This window comes from Rhinatrema bivittatum, chromosome 2, assembly GCF_901001135.1.
Source record: "Rhinatrema bivittatum chromosome 2, aRhiBiv1.1, whole genome shotgun sequence".
NCBI classification, from domain to species: domain Eukaryota; kingdom Metazoa; phylum Chordata; class Amphibia; order Gymnophiona; family Rhinatrematidae; genus Rhinatrema; species Rhinatrema bivittatum.
This window is the reverse complement of record NC_042616.1, coordinates 815,249,401-815,265,811: the sequence shown is the minus strand read 5'-3', so window position 1 is coordinate 815,265,811 and position 16,411 is coordinate 815,249,401. Positions and strand designations below refer to the sequence as shown.

Here is a 16,411-nt window from a genome sequence, read left to right as displayed (position 1 = left end):
AGTACAACCCCTAGTAACACGCTTTCTTAAGGGCTTACTCCATCTAAAGCCACCCTTGCGTCCTCCGGCCCCATCCTGGGACCTTAACCTGGTTCTTGGTCGTCTAATGAAACCTCCTTTCGAACCTCTGCACTCCTGTGACTTGAAATATCTCACTTGGAAAGTGTTATTCCTTTTGGCTGTTACTTCAGCTCGCAGGGTTAGTGAATTACAGGCCCTAGTTACCTATCCGCCTTACACTAAGCTCCTGCAGGACCGGGCGGTACTCCGCACTCACCCTAAATTTTTACCTAAGGTAGTTTCGGAGTTTCATATCAATCAATCTATCGTACTACCTATCTTTTTTCCCAGGCCCCACTCCAACTCTGGAGAGCAGACCCTGCATACCCTAGACTGTAAACGGGCTCTAGCTTTTTACCTAGACCGTACAGTTTCTCACAGGAAGAGCACTCAATTATTCGTCTCTTTCCATCCTAACAAGTTAGGACAACCTGTGGGTAAGCAGGCTCTTTCTTCCTGGTTGGCGGACTGCATTTCTTTTTGCTATGAGCAAGCTGGCATTCCTTTTCAAGACCGTGTTAAAGCACACTCTGTGAGGGCCATGGCGACGTCAGTGGCACACCTTCGATCGGTGCCGCTTCCTGACATCTGCAAAGCTGCAACCTGGAGTTCTCTCCATACCTTTGCAGCCCACTATTGTTTGGACAAGGCTGGAAGACAGGACTCCATCTTCGGCCAATCTGTCTTGCGTAACCTTTTTCCAACCTGATGTACCAACACCCTTCCACCTACCCGGTAGGGTGCGGATGCCCTTTCCCATATTTCTCCTCAGTTGTTGTGCCTGTTGCACACCGTTGAGTACATTTGGTGCAAGTCGGGACATCCTCAGCTCGGTACTCACCCATTTGTGAGGACAACCATCCTGCTTGTCCTGTGAGAAAGCAAATGTTGCTTACCTGATGTAACAGGTGTTCTCACAGGACAGCAGGATGTTAGTCCTCACGAAACCCGCCCGCCTCCCCGCGGTGTTGGGTTCGTTTTATTTTTACTTTCTAGGCACTGCCTGTAGCTTGAAAATCAGACTGAAGGGAGACCCCTGCTGGCTGCAGGGTCAGTGCCTTGCTGGGCATGCCCAGTAGGGGCCAGTCAAAGTTCTGTTTAAACTTTGACAGAAGTTTTCCGTGGTGGGCTCCATCCTCGATGTCACCCATTTGTGAGGACTAACATCCTGCTGTCCTGTGAGAACACCTGTTACATCAGGTAAGCAACATTTGCTTCATACGAGAAAGATACGCACTGGAGTTTTGCAGCTCTCCTCAGGACATGTTCATGATGTCTTCTTGCCACTCTCAGAACAAGAAGCAGGCAGTGGAATCTACCTTGATAAGGCTGCTCAAATTGAGGGCTATATTTATAGTACCTGCGCCCAAGGAAAATACGGGGCATTATTCCATCTATTTCATCATACCCAAGAAGGGACAGTTCCTTTCGCCACATCCTGGACCTCGAGTGTCAACAGACACCTACGGGTAATTCATTTCTGCATGGAACCTCCTCACTCCATCATAAGGGCCGTACATCCGGGAGACTTCCTAACCTCCCTGGACCTCTCTGAGGTCTACCTTCATATTCCAATCTGGTAAGAACATCAGCGTTTCTTACGCTTTGCAGTTCTGGGCCGCCATTATCAGTTCTGGGCGCTGCCCTTTGGCCTGGCCACTGCCCCCAGAACATTTTCCAAGATTATGGTGGTCGTAGTGGAAGCACTGAGGAAAGAGGGAATCCTAGTTCACCTGTAGTTGGACGACTGGTTAATCTGGTTCGATACCAAGCAGGGCAAGGTCTTCCTTCCACCTTCGCGGATAAGGAAGTTGATATCCCAAGTGCGTCTGTTGATGAACAGGATACACCCCAAGGTGTAGAGCTATCTTCAGGTCCTCGGTTTGATGGCGTCAACCCTGGAGGTAGTACCGTGGGCAAGGTCACACATGTGGCCAGTTCAATACTCCCTGCTGTCACGTTGGAACCTGCTGTCTCAAGACTATTCGATTCGCCTCCACCTACCGAGGAAATATGTTCTCGGCTCAGTGTAAACCTGTTCCCACCAAACTGGCGGTCCATTTGACAGATGCGAGCCTCTGGGGTTGGGGAGCTCACTGTCAGGAACTGACAGCCCAGGGATGTTGGACCAAGGAAGAAACGCTCTGGAACATAAACCGCCCGGAAGCCTGGGCGGTCAGATTGGCGGGTCTACAGTTCAGCCACTTACTCCAGGGTCAGGCGGTCCGCATGATGTCAGACAGTGCAATCCAGCAAGTATCTCTGGAGATAGATCTCCTTATGGAATGGGCAGAATTGAATCTACAGATGATCTTGGCCTCCCACATTACAGGAAAAGACAATGTTGGAGCAGACTTTCTAAGCAGGGAGAATCTGGATCCAGGAGAATGGGCATTGTTGGCCAGAGCCTTTCAGCTGCTGGTAGATCGCTGGGGCCTCCCATCCATCAACCTGCTGGCTGCATCTCAATGCGAAGATTTCCCGATTCTTCAGTCGCAGAAGAGATCAGCAGTCCCTGGGGATCGATGCCCTGATTCAGACCTGGCCAGAAGAGGACTCACTTATACGCCTTCCCTCCGTGGCCACTGCTGGGCAGGGTCATTCGCAGGATCGAGCACCACAGGACTTCTAGTGGCTCCGGATTGGCCCAGGTGCCCATGGTATGCAGACATGCGGAGACTTCTGGTGGAGATCCCCCTGTGCCTCCCACCGCACAGGGACCTGCTCCAGCAAGGTCTGGTCTTTCACGAGGATCTGACTCGATTTTGTCTTACGGTTTGGCCCTTGAGAGGGCTCGCCTCATGAAGCGGGGATGTTCAGTGACAGTAATTACCACCTTGCTCCGCTCGCTGAAGTTCTTGATTTCCTTAACGTATCTGCGGGTCTGGAGAGAGTATTTGAGACCTGGTGCAAGGAACGCAGTTTTGCTCCTTGGATGCCTGAAATCCCTCTGGTTCTGGAATTTTTACAGGATGGCTTGAATAAAGGGATGTCCCTTAACTCCTTGAAGGTCCAAGTAGCAGCACTCTCCTGTTTCAGAGGTGAGATGAACGGAACCCTCCTTTTGGCGCATTCGGACACGACCTGTTTTCTAAAAGGAGTAAAGCACCTCCCGGTTCCCTTGTGGAATCTTAATCTAGTATTGGAATTTTTGGCAGGGCCCTCCTTTTGGCCACTGCGCAGTCTGTTGTTACGCCTGTTAACCCTGAAAACAGTGTTTCTGGTGGCGATATGCTCGGCTCATCGCATCTCTGAACTACAGGCATTGTTGTGTAGGGAACCGACTCCTCTGGATGACCCAGGAGCATTAAACTTCATACCATTCCATCCTTCTTGCTAAGGTAGTCTTGGAGTTTCATGTGAATCAGTCCATTTCATTGCCTTCACTAGATAGGCACAAGGACATGGAAGAATATCGCCTCCTCCGCCATTCAAATGTCAGTAGGTTTTTGATGTGGTACCTGGAACTTTCAGAACCGGTGTACAAGACGGACTGCTTGTTTGTTCTTCATGATGGAAGGAGACGGGACGCACCAGCTTCGCAGGCTACCATAGCTCGCTGGATCAAGGAGGTAATCACAGGAGCTTATGTAGAGGCAGGAAAGCCATTACCCTTTCAGGTTAAAGCTCATTCCACTAGGGCTCAGGCAGTATCCTGGGCGGAAGCTAAGCTGCTGTCTGCTGAACGGCGACGTGGTCTTCCTTGCACACCTTATCCAGGTTCTAGTGCCTGGACGATCAGGCCCAAGAGGATGCAGCCTTTGAAGGGCGGTGCTAACCGGACCATGGGCAGCCTCCTGCCCCAGTCGGGAGTAGCTTTTGTACATCCCATTGGTCCTGAGTCCATCTGGCTACACGCTAGAAAATGGAGAAACTACTTACCTAATCATTTTGTTTTCCTTAGTGTAAACAATTGGACTCAGCATCCAGCCCACAGCTGCCCAAGAACAGTGCCAAGGAATCATTCATGAAGTGAATATCGATTCCAAGAGGTTACGGGTAAGCCATCGCCAAGTCCGTCGATCAGGGCATCTATAATCTTGCTGGGATTCAGTGTGTGTTTGGTTGAGTACAGTTATTGTTATCCAGTTTTAATCAAGTTTTAATCAAGTTGTTTTCTGTAGTATGTCCACAATGGTTTTGAAGAGAGTACTGAAGGGCTGAGGTCACTGCAGGGGTGTATCTAAGGTAACGTCAGCTTTGAAACCTGACTCCGTCTCCATCTGCTAGCAGGGCAGCATTTAACCCATTGGTCCTGAGTCCATCTGTCTACACTAAGGAAAACAAAATTATCAGGTAAGTAATTTCTCCAGTCTTGGGATTTTCCTAAGCATAATGTTTAGATATATTAAATTCTGGATTGATTTTGCAATATGAATGTATCCCTTGAGCACTCCATATCAATGCCAGACTCTTGTATTTGGAACATTATGATAGAATTAAAGACATGTTTTGAGAAGCTTAAAAGTTCTGCTGTAATGCAGTACTACTATTCCAGTGGTAATAAAGTTGTTATTTTAAGGATCAGAGCCTTAACTGTTTGTTGTTTTGCAGGTTGGTAGGCCCAGTAACATTGGGCAGGCCCAGCCCATCATAGACCAGCTAGCAGAGGAGGCCCGAGCTTTCAACAGAATCTACGTTGCATCCGTTCATCAGGACCTGTCTGATGACGATATCAAGAGTGTGTTTGAGGCCTTCGGGAAGATCAAATCCTGTACGCTGGCAAGAGACCCTACGACAGGGAAGCACAAAGGATACGGGTTTATAGGTAAGTGATTCTGGTACACAGATACAGGGTGAGTGTACCTGTGTGAGTCACTCTGGGAACCTGGCACCCAACATGAGGATTTTGTGGTGACACTATACTCTCTTCAGCCATAGACACTTACATGCTGTGATCATACCACCCCCTTAAAAACGCTCACTGGATCCTTCCAGTCCTGCCAACTATCGTCCCAGCTCCCTTCTCCCTTTTGCCTCCAAACTACTTGAATGTGCTGTTCACAGCCACTGTCTTGACTTTTTTACATCTCAAGACATTCTTGATCCACTTTAGTCTGGTTTTTGTTCTCTACATTCAACTGAAACAGCCCTTACCAAAGTTTACAGTGATCTGATTATGGCCAAAGCCAAAGGTCTTTATTCTGTCCTTATCCTCCTTGACCTATCTGCTGTTTTTGACACTGTTGATCACCATCTACGCCTTGATACTCTGTCCTCTCTTGAATTTTGGGATTCTGTTACTTTTAGCATTTCTACTGGAGGTTCCTCCTGTAATTCCACTATCGATTGGTGCCTCAGGGTTCTGTCCTAGACCCTCTGTTCCCTATATACTAATTCCTTTGGTGCTCTGATTTCCTCTTATAGCTTTCAATATTATTTTTATGCTGATGACTCCCAGCTTTAACTTTCTACATCAGAAATTTCACCAAAAATCCAGACCCAGATCTCGGCCTGCTCGTCTGATGTTGCTACCCTGCATGTCCCATTGCCACCTTAAACTCAACATGGCCAAGACAGAGCTGCTTATCTTCCCCCCACTTTGTTAGGGGCACATTCTTCACAAGAGATAACATACTCTGTTACATCGCAGTTCCAACCTGGCCACCAGAATTTGCAGGCATCTAAGACCTTAATCTTGTAGCAATCAGGATGACCTTGCAGCAGGGTGTCGTGGCAACTTTGAGGGGCCTCCAAATGTTAAGTGTCCTTGGGTATGTAGAGTCCATCTGTTTTATAAAGGAAGGTTTCTGACTGGCTCCATGCAGTGTTCTTTTCTGCTTTTCTAGTTCTTGCAGCCAGGCCTGTGCAAACTCACTGCAGATTTCTGCATATTAGCTCCCTTGGGTCAGGGTTGCTGGTTCCGAGGATGATGTTTTCTGGTTGGAGGATTGTAGTGAGAGCTTCAGGTTTTGCAGGTTCTTCTACTTTCTTCCAGGAGAGAGCATCTGCCTTATAGTTCATGGAGCCTGGTCAGTATGTTAATATGAAGCTGAGCCAAGAAAAGAAAGAAAGGAGACCATTGAGCTTGCCTGGAATTCATGTGTGTGGTCTTAAGGAATTCTAAATTTTTATGGTCTGTGAAAACCTGCATTTGATGATGGGCCCCTTTCAGAAGACATTACCATTCCTCAAAAGTGGTTTTTATGGCCAGGAGTTCATTGTCATAGTCATGATATTTCTTCTCCGTAGCTATAAGCTTACAACAGTAGAAGGTTTTTACAGATGGAGGAGGTCTTTAGGTCCCCCTCTTTGAGATAGTATAACCCCAATAGCTACCCTAGATGTTTCAGCCACCACAGTAAATGGTTTCTTTTGGTCTGGGTATGCCAGAATTGGGGCCATTGTAAAGGCCACCTTCAATAAAAAGAAAAAATGCCAGTTGCTGCTTATGGACCCACTTAAAGAAGTCCTCTTCTTAAGGACCTCCATTAGAATAGCTGACAATTTTGAGAAAACCAAGATAAAATTTCAGAAGTTTTGTGAACTGCAGGAAGCACATTTCCTTAATGTTTTTCAAAACAGGCCATAAGGGCTACTGCATTTACCTTACTGGAGTCCAACTGTGTTCCAACAGAGGAATTGGGTATTGTCACGGCTCACCGTCCTTGGGGCCTCGGGTATCGCCCTTCCACCTTCCGTCCCAGCGAACGAGGCCTCGAGAGTTGGACGACTCACGCAAATCCCTGGGTCCGTGCTTCCGCTGGCCCTGGTTTGGCGGGGCTCCGAGGCTCCCTTCAAGCAGGATTGGGGGTAGGTGAACCCCTTCCCCAATCCCCAAAGACAACACAGAGAGCTCGCTAGTTCCTTTCAAGCACTTTATAACATAACACAAACCTGTACATGAGGCTTCCTCCCATCCCCTTCCAGCCCTCCGGTTTTCTTACCAGCAGGCCTCTTAGGGAGTAACCATTTGTTTCTTATGCCCGGCGCTTATTACCAGATCTAACATAACAGGCCCCTCTAGAGCCCTCCTCCCGGGCCTTCCCTTTAGCCTCAGGAGTGTACTTCCCCTCCCCCAACTTACTCAGTATCCATATACGAACTGGAGGACTCTTCTCCCCCTGAACCTACCTCCATCTCTTCCTCCTCTGACTCCCAAGAGTTGGGCTTTTGTGGCCATTCCCACCAAGTGGGCACACCCTCTTCCTCCACTTCCATGAACTCATCAGTGTCTAGCTCATCATGGTCTATGTCTAACACCTGTTCACCTTCAGGCTCTCCTCCCAAGTCAGGTGGTGTTTCAGGAAACCTGGGATTCGTAGTTCTTCTCATCTTTCCCTGCGCCCCCTGCTGTCTGGGTTTGGTACTCGCGTTGCTTTTAAGGTGGCTTGGCAGCTCCTGCCTGCGGCCGGGCTGCACCACATCACACACCCCCCCCCCTTAAAAAAACCCTGGAACTCTTGGTGACAGGCGTTCCCACCCCCTCCCCCAGGCGGGAAAGAAAGTCCGCATTGACGTGGTCCTTGCCCGCCCTATGGCGAACCTCAAAGCAATACGGCTGTAGCGCCAAGTACCATCTGGTTAGACGTGCGTTAGAGTCCCTCATGACATGGAGCCATTTCAAGGGGGCATGATCCGTAACAAGGATAAAGGGGCGGCCAGCCAAATAATACTTCAGAGAATCGATCGCCCACTTCACTGCCAAGCATTCCTTTTCAATAGTGGCGTATTTGCGCTCATGCTCATGCAACCGACGGCTAAGGTACAGTACTGGGTGTTCGTCCCCATATTCACTTTGGGAGAGAACGGCCCCTAATCCCGTCCCTGATGCGTCCGTCTGTAATACGAAGGGCAGAGCAAAATCCACGGCTTTCAATACCGGATCCCGGCATAGGGCTCCCTTAAGGTACTCGAACGCGGAGGCGGCGGGCTGTGCCCAGCCCAACTGATTCGGGGTTCCCTTCCTTAGCATGTCATTTAAGGGACATGCCCGGTCAGCGAACCGTGGAATAAAGCGTCTGTAATAGCCTACCAGACCTAGGAAGGCCCTCAACTGCTTCTGCGTCACCGGCCTAGGGTAGTCCCGAATACACTGGATCTTGTCTAGCAAGGGTTTGACCACCCCCTTCCCCACTACATGCCCCAAGTACTTGACCTCTCTTTGGGCCAGGCGACATTTCGCCGGGTTAACCGTCAAACCCGCTTCCCTTAATGACTGGAGCACCGCTTGGACTTTCACGAGGTGGGAGGCCCAATCAGTGGAGTGAATTATGACATCGTCCATGTATGCCGCAGCATAATCCAGGTGTGGGCGTAGCACTATATTCAAAAGGCGCTGACAGCTGGCAGCAGCGCCCTGCAACCCAAAAGGCATGCGCACGAAGTGATATAGGCCCACCGGGGTGGCGAATGCTGTTTTTTCCCGTGACTCCCGATCTAAAGGTATTTGCCAATACCCTTTTGTGAGGTCTAGGGTGGTTAAATAGTGAGCCGTCCCCAGCCTTTCCACTAGCTCGTCTACTCGGGGCATAGGGTATGCATCAAAACTAGAGATGGCATTTACAAGCCTAAAATCTATGCAGAAGCGCAAGGTCCCATCGGGCTTGGGTACCAGGACTATGGGGCTACACCATGCGCTGCTAGATTCCTCAATAACCCCTAACTGTAACATCTCCTCTACTTGCTTTGTAACTTCCGCCTGCATAGCCTCAGGTAACCGATAGGGCCTCCTTCTGACCACCTTCCCCATTTGGGTTGATATGCTATGGGTGACAAGTGTTGTACGGCCCGGCAATGGGGAAAACACATCCCCCGCCCGGCTCACTATCCTCTCCATTTGGGCCCTTTGTAAGGGGGTCAAGTCCACCCCTATGTTTACTCCCTCCTGAAGACCCAGATCCCGCACCTGGGGTCCCAGTTCCTCTTCATCCTCGGGCACCCGACCCGCTGACAGACTCTCCCTCTCTATCCATGGCTTGAGCAAATTGACGTGGTAGACCTGCGGGCGTTTATGACCCACCCTGACCCGATAGTTCAGGGGTCCCAAACGTTTTTCTATGACCCCTGGGCCCTTCCACTTGGCAAGGAGCTTATTGGGGGACGTGGGCACCAGTATCAAGACTTGATCCCCTTCATGGAATTCGCGCTCCCTTGCTCCTCGGTCATAGTACTGCTTCTGCTTCTCTTGAGCTTGCAGTAAGTTATCGCGAGCCATACGTAAAGCCACCTCTGCATGTTGCCTCAAGCCGGCTACGTAACTTATTACGTCTTGGGGCTCTGCCTCTTCCCCACTCCATTTCTCCTGAATGACGTCCAGCATACCCCGGGGTTGTCTCCCAAAGATTAGCTCAAATGGGGAGAACCCCGTAGAGGCCTGGGGTACCTCCCGTGAGGCGAACAATAAGAAGGGGATAAGCCTGTCCCAGTCCCCAGAATCCCTCTCCAAACAAGCCCGCATCATAGCTTTTAGAGTTTGATTATATCGTTCAACCAAGCCATCTGTCTGGGGATGATACGCCGCGGTGCGTGTATGCTTTATGCCAAACTGGTTCCACAAGGCCGCCAATTCCCGTGACATAAAGTTGGTACCTCGATCTGTTAGGACTTCCCTGGGAAACCCGAACTCGCAGAAGATGCTTACTAGCGCGGGTGCCACCACGGAGGCTCTTGTGGACCTCAAGGGGATGGCCCAGGGATACCTAGTGGCGTAATCCAAAACCACCAGAATGTACTGGTGTCCCCTCTTGGTCTTTTCTAATGGGCCAATCATGTCGACCGCTATGCGGTCCATGGGTGCCTGTACTGTGGGCAGGGGTACCAGTGGGGTGCGAGCCGGGGTTCTTGTTGAGACTAATTGGCAATTGGGGCATGAAGAACAATACTTCCTCACAATCCTGTATATGCCCGGCCAAAAGAACCTCCTCTTCAGCCGAGCTAGAGTACTATGTATGCCCAAATGGCCCGCCAGGGGATGTTCATGGGCCAGGGCCAGGACATCGTTCTGAAAGCACATGGGCACCAACAGCTGTTTGTGAGCACCTTGCCCTACCAGCCCTTCTTCTACCCTATAGAGTAAGCCTTTTTCCACCATGAAATAAGGGTACAATGTGTTTCCTTTATTAGTCACAGGAGGTGTGGGCATTTTTGCCTGTTTCCACGCCTCCTTAAGCGCCGGATCCTGGAGCTGTTCCTCTCTGAACTCGGGAAACCGTCCCAACAATGTCCCCACTATCTGATCCGTGCGGGGCTCCTCTTCTCCCTCCCATATGTCTACCTGCCCTCGCCTCTCCTTCTTTCTCTCCGCGCGGGGTCTACGACCTGCCCCTGGTTCTTCCACTACTCCCGCTTCCTCGAAAGGAAATACCTCCCCGATCCCGGGTTCAGCGTCTGAGGTGCCCTGCGCCTGGGTCTGGGCTCTAGTAGTCACCAGGGCTTGTTTATCAGTTAATACCGCTGCGAGCGGCTTCCAGTCGCGCCCCAATAGGAGGGGTACAGGTAATGCTTCGGCCCGGGCGACTTCCAACCTATCTTCATAAGGGCCCCACTGTAAAAGGACCTCATACACCGGATGCTTTCGTACATCCCCATGTACACAACGTATCTGCGCTTCTCCCTTTGGGACCTGCGATGCCTTCACCCCCACTAGCGCCGCAGTTTTCCCCGAAATCAAGGACTGACTTGTGCCGGTGTCTAGGAGGGCTTGCACTCGATGCCCATTGACCCTAACCCATTGAAAATAGGGGGCCGGTTCCCTGGAGACCTCCTCCCCACTCAACCTCGGGGGTTGCACATAACCCACCGTCCCATGAGGGCATTCCCTTTGGAAGTGCCCCGGTTCCCCACAATGGAAGCACTTGAGAGTCCCTGACCTCCTAGGGGTTTCCCAGCCTCGACCCGGCCCCTCGAGCGGACGAGCCGCCCCCTCTGGCTTCAGGGATCGGCTTCGTACGGGTACAGGACCCCCCGAGCCTTCTCCCTTTTCTCGAGCTAACTCCCTAGAGGTTTTTATTTTTGTTAGGGTGGGGCTAACGGTCACTGCGGCTTCAGCCTCTAAGTACCTCTCCGCATTCACAATGGCCTTCTCGAGCCCAGTTACCCCCTGACGCACCACCCAACTCCTCATCTGGGCAGGTAACGCGTCTATATATCGCTCTAGAATAATCATGTCCATTATCTTTGTTACAGTCTTACCCTCGGGCTCCAGCCACCTATATGCCAAGTCCTTCAGATGCTGAGCTAGGGCCCGAGGGCGATCCATGGGTTGAAAACATGTAGCCCGGAATTGCCGGCGATACCAGTCTTGGGTTACTCCCAGCCTGTCCAGTATAGCAGCCTTCAAGACCGAATAATTGACAGCTTGTTCCGGGGCCAGTGCCCTGTAGGCGGCCTGTGCTGCACCCGTTAAACAGGGTGCTAGTCGGGCAGTCCACTGTTCGCGGGGCCAACCCGCCACGCTAGCCACCCTCTCAAAGGTGACGAGGAAGGCCTCAGGATCATCCCCAGGCCCCATCTTTTCTAGGTGAATGTTCAAGGGGGGTTCAGTCCATGCGAGCCCCCGAGCACCTGGAACTGGCGGGGAGGTACCTGAGGGTCCTGTGGTAAGCTGGGCCGCCCATAGCTGCGTGACCTTCCGCTGCTCCTCCAGAAGTTGTAGAAGTGGTCGCTGCTGCTGCTGCTGTTGTTCCATCATATGTTTCATCAGTTGCTGCATGCCCTCCTGCTGCTGCTGCATCCGTGCGGTTAGCCACTTTAATACCTCCTCTGACGCCATCTCTGGAAGACAACAACAGCGAGACCCAAGTGCGGCCGCTCAACACTCTAGCCCCCCCCCCCAGGGGAAGAGAGTGAGAAAAACAAAAACCAAAAACAAACCCCTTTTTTTTTTTTTTTTTTTTTTAGCGCCCCTGCAAGGGTTTAGGATACGTCTCCCCACCCCCCCACAGGCAGTCTATTTTAGCGCTGCTGAGGTACTATTACCTTCCCCCAGGTTAATGAGGGCCTGGGTATATCCAACTGCCCCTTCGCGGTCCTCCGGGCAGCGAGTTCCGTGGATCCCACTGCTGCCACCATGTGTCACGGCTCACCGTCCTTGGGGCCTCGGGTATCGCCCTTCCACCTTCCGTCCCAGCGAACGAGGCCTCGAGAGTTGGACGACTCACGCAAATCCCTGGGTCCGTGCTTCCGCTGGCCCTGGTTTGGCGGGGCTCCGAGGCTCCCTTCAAGCAGGATTGGGGGTAGGTGAACCCCTTCCCCAATCCCCAAAGACAACACAGAGAGCTCGCTAGTTCCTTTCAAGCACTTTATAACATAACACAAACCTGTACATGAGGCTTCCTCCCATCCCCTTCCAGCCCTCCGGTTTTCTTACCAGCAGGCCTCTTAGGGAGTAACCATTTGTTTCTTATGCCCGGCGCTTATTACCAGATCTAACATAACAGGCCCCTCTAGAGCCCTCCTCCCGGGCCTTCCCTTTAGCCTCAGGAGTGTACTTCCCCTCCCCCAACTTACTCAGTATCCATATACGAACTGGAGGACTCTTCTCCCCCTGAACCTACCTCCATCTCTTCCTCCTCTGACTCCCAAGAGTTGGGCTTTTGTGGCCATTCCCACCAAGTGGGCACACCCTCTTCCTCCACTTCCATGAACTCATCAGTGTCTAGCTCATCATGGTCTATGTCTAACACCTGTTCACCTTCAGGCTCTCCTCCCAAGTCAGGTGGTGTTTCAGGAAACCTGGGATTCGTAGTTCTTCTCATCTTTCCCTGCGCCCCCTGCTGTCTGGGTTTGGTACTCGCGTTGCTTTTAAGGTGGCTTGGCAGCTCCTGCCTGCGGCCGGGCTGCACCACATCACAGTATCCTATGAATTCCATTGATTGCTTGTCAAATTCATATTTTTTAAGCTTGGTGTACAATCTGTGTTTTTGGAGGTGGTCCAAGATCTGACAGACTTGCTTATCATACTCCACCAAATCTTCTGAAAATATCAAGATGTCATCCAGATAGATGACAAACTCTGATCCTGCATATCACAAAATAATTCATTCACCAGAGCATTTCTTAGTGCAAAGGGCATCACAGGTATTCGAAATGGCCATATCTCATTAGAATCATCATCTTCCACTTCTTTTCTTATCTGATCCGGATAAGATTATATCCTTCCCTCAGATCAAACTTAGTAAATATTCGGGCTGCTTGGAGGCGTTCTAAGAGCTCATGGATAAGGTGCAAGGGTTAGTGATTACTTGTAGTTATGGCATTAAAAGCCCCATAGTCAAATCAAGGCTGTGCCTTCTTTGGCACAAAGATGATGTTGCTGAATGTCGCATAAATCGTTTCTGCGGGTTTTCCTTTAAACATTCATGGAGGGCTTTCAGGTCTGGCTGTGACAAAGAATAAATTCTCCCAAAAGAGATTTCTGCTCCTGGCTGCAAATCTATTGGGCAGTTGTATGCTCTATGCGAAGAGAGTGTGGCTGTCCCTTTTTTTTTTTTTTTTTTTTTAAATCAAAGACATTCAGGTATACCGCATATTTTTCTGGCAGTTGTCTGGTCTCATCTGTGAGTGCCAGACAACACGGATTTCCTGAACTCACATTTTCAGCCCTGTTTCCTGGGCCTCTTCATTCAATATGCAATTCTGCTGGGAATATGTTGATGGGAACATCACCTGCCGAATCTTCCAACTGATGTTCAGTTCATGTCCTTCCAGCCACGGAAGACTTAGAATGACTGGGAAGGTCAAAACAATGAATCTTTGTGGTTATGTATTATGGTTAAAACAAGATTCAATCTTAGTGGGTACTGGTCTTGATGACAAAGATGAGTCATCAATATTCTCTGCCATGACAACTAATCCCTTCTGCTGCATAGATGTCTGTGTTGCTGAGCAAATGAGAGGTCCAGGGAAAAAACAAATGCTTCAGAGCCAATTATGTCTAGAGCCAGGGATTCCATTATACCCCTAGGAAAGTTGTACTGGAATCCAGAATGGCTTACACTAATAACATTAATTTACAACAATACAAATGCAATATATGATTTAAAAATAATAGCACAAAAACAAAATTCATTTTCTGGAGCTAGGGATTTTGTTTACCTACAAGGAATTATCCATAGCTGGGGAGAACAGAGGAGGTTGGTGGTGTCATAGCTGTTGGAGCAGCTGTGTTTGAGGTTGTTCCTACTAGTGTTGTGACAACGTCTCACAGCTTTGTGCAACAGTTTTTTTCCCACATAAGTGAAGTGCGTTCAGCTATCTTGAGTTAGCACTGCTGAAGCTGTGGTTGTTGCTGTCAGAGAGTCTAGAGACAACGGAACTCAGTAAGATGGCCCGTGGTAAGGGGGTTCTGGAATGAAGCTAAGGAATCATCCTCTGTGAAGATATTTTGAGATCTTTTCTCAGACTCAGAATTGGGGGTTTTTTTTATGGATGATCTAAGCTTTCTGGTCTGTGCCCTGTAAGTGCTGGTAGCAGCTATGTTGAAGCCTGAGTGCAAAACAACAAGCTATGATTTGTGCTTTGGTAGTTAATAGCCCTTTGGGTGCATTATTGGTTCTTGCTCAGTTGCTATTGTCTTTGCATCATGGAAGAAAGCTTTGAAGATAAAATGTCCCATGCTAAATATCCATCAGGAGTTGGTGTCTTGCTCAGCTCCTTCAACATCAGTGTGATTGAAATATTGAATAACATACAGGAACTTGCTATATATCAGGGGTAGACAACTTGATTCTTCAGGGCAGCAAAGAGATCTGCATTGATGGGTAATTGCCAGGTTCTTGTGGCCTGGTTTTGGCCTCTGTTGGAAACAGGATGCTGGGCTTGATGGACCCTTGGTCTGACCCAGCATGGCAATTTCTTATGTTCTTATGATGGCCACTACTAACATGCTGGTCTTTAAGGAGAAGAAGAATTATTGCTGCAGGCTGTATTTTTTCTCTGTTGTTGCAACAGTCTGCTGCCAGGAGTGCACTAGCCATCAATGGAGCATCGATATTGAAGTGATGTCAATTGCCTCACTCGCCATTTTCCAGGCACCAGGAAGGATTGAGTCATCAACATCAGGTTGATGCATGATGACAGACAAGAGGGATATTCTTGTGACAGCAATGAATTCCCCTCCCCCACATCTAACCATTCACATGGGGGAGGAGACCTTATCTTCACCACTGTCCTGGAAATCACATCAATCTCTAAAGACCTATTTTAGATCTACTTTATTGAATCTGTCAGGTACTTGCAACCTGGATTGGACACTATTAGAGAGAGGATACTGGGCTTGATGGACCTTGGTCTGACCCAGTATGACAATTCTTATATTCTTATGACCCAGGTGATTTATTCACCTCTGGTGTTGAGGAAGGTGTGGTCTCACCTCCTGCTTTCCATTCTGTACTGGCATTAGTAATTTTGAGGAGTTGCTGGACAGAGGCCTTAACGTTTAGAAGCAGAGCATCAGTACATATATGGGCTTTGTCGTTAGTGTCTATGCAGACTGACACCCAGCCCCTTTTGGTGCTGCCACGCCGATTGGGCACTCAGGCACTGGTTCATCTTTACAGCCCATATCGAGCCATATTTTCAAGAATCTCATTCCTCTATTTTCTGTATGATGAACATTCTTTAATCCCTAAGGTTCATCATCGGTTTCCTAAAATCTAATATGAAGCTGACTCATAGAATAGACTTCACTGGATACCACACAAGGGAAAACAATCCTTCCTGAGCAGAGAATACATGAACTGACCAAAATAATTCTAATTCTGTCAAATCAGAAACGGTTTTCTGGCTATTCCTTCATGTAAATATTGGACCATATGGCAACAACAGTCTGTTACCCTTTTGTATGTCTCAGAATGAGACATGCTCAGTGACACCCGAAATTTCATTGTGATGATATCCAACACTCATTCATTCTTTGGCATGGTGGTTGGATTCTTCAAATCTATTAAGGGGTAAGTGTCAATTTCAAATTATGGTAGCACCAGATGTGTTCAACCAGGGATGTGGAGCTCATCTGAACAACCTCTGTCCTTAAAGAAAATGGTCTCACAAGTAAGGTTATTTCACCTAAATCATCCAGAGCAGAGACAATGCTCTAAAACGGGGGTCGGGAACCCATGGCTCGCGAGCCAGATATGGCTCTTTTGATGGCTGCATCTGGCTCACAGACAAATCTAAATCAGTGTTTCGCCACACTTTCCAGTCCCCCGCTGACCCAGCTGCTCCCCGGTCCTCCTCCGCCCGGGCTTAAAATGCTGTCAGCCCGGGCGGAACGCGGCAGAATAGCTGGAGTCAGCGGCACCGGCATGCTCTCTTCTTCCCGCCCCCCCGCGGCCCGGAAGAGGAAGTGGTGAGCATCGGGTGTGTGTGCGGGAAGAAGAGACCACGCTAGTGTGGTCAGCGTCAGTCC

The 16,411-nt window shown here is 49.5% G+C and overlaps 1 protein-coding gene across 3 annotated transcripts in view; it reads left to right on the top strand.

Annotated features, from left to right (window-relative positions):
- PUF60 (poly(U) binding splicing factor 60) overlaps positions 1 to 16,411 on the top strand; it is a 382,808-nt gene that overhangs the window by 325,075 nt on the left and 41,322 nt on the right. For all 3 annotated transcript variants that reach the window (XM_029592260.1, XM_029592261.1, XM_029592262.1), the window contains one exon: positions 4,615 to 4,828. In XM_029592260.1, coding sequence (XP_029448120.1) covers positions 4,615 to 4,828 — 214 coding nt within the window. The remainder of the gene's footprint in view (positions 1 to 4,614; positions 4,829 to 16,411) is intronic.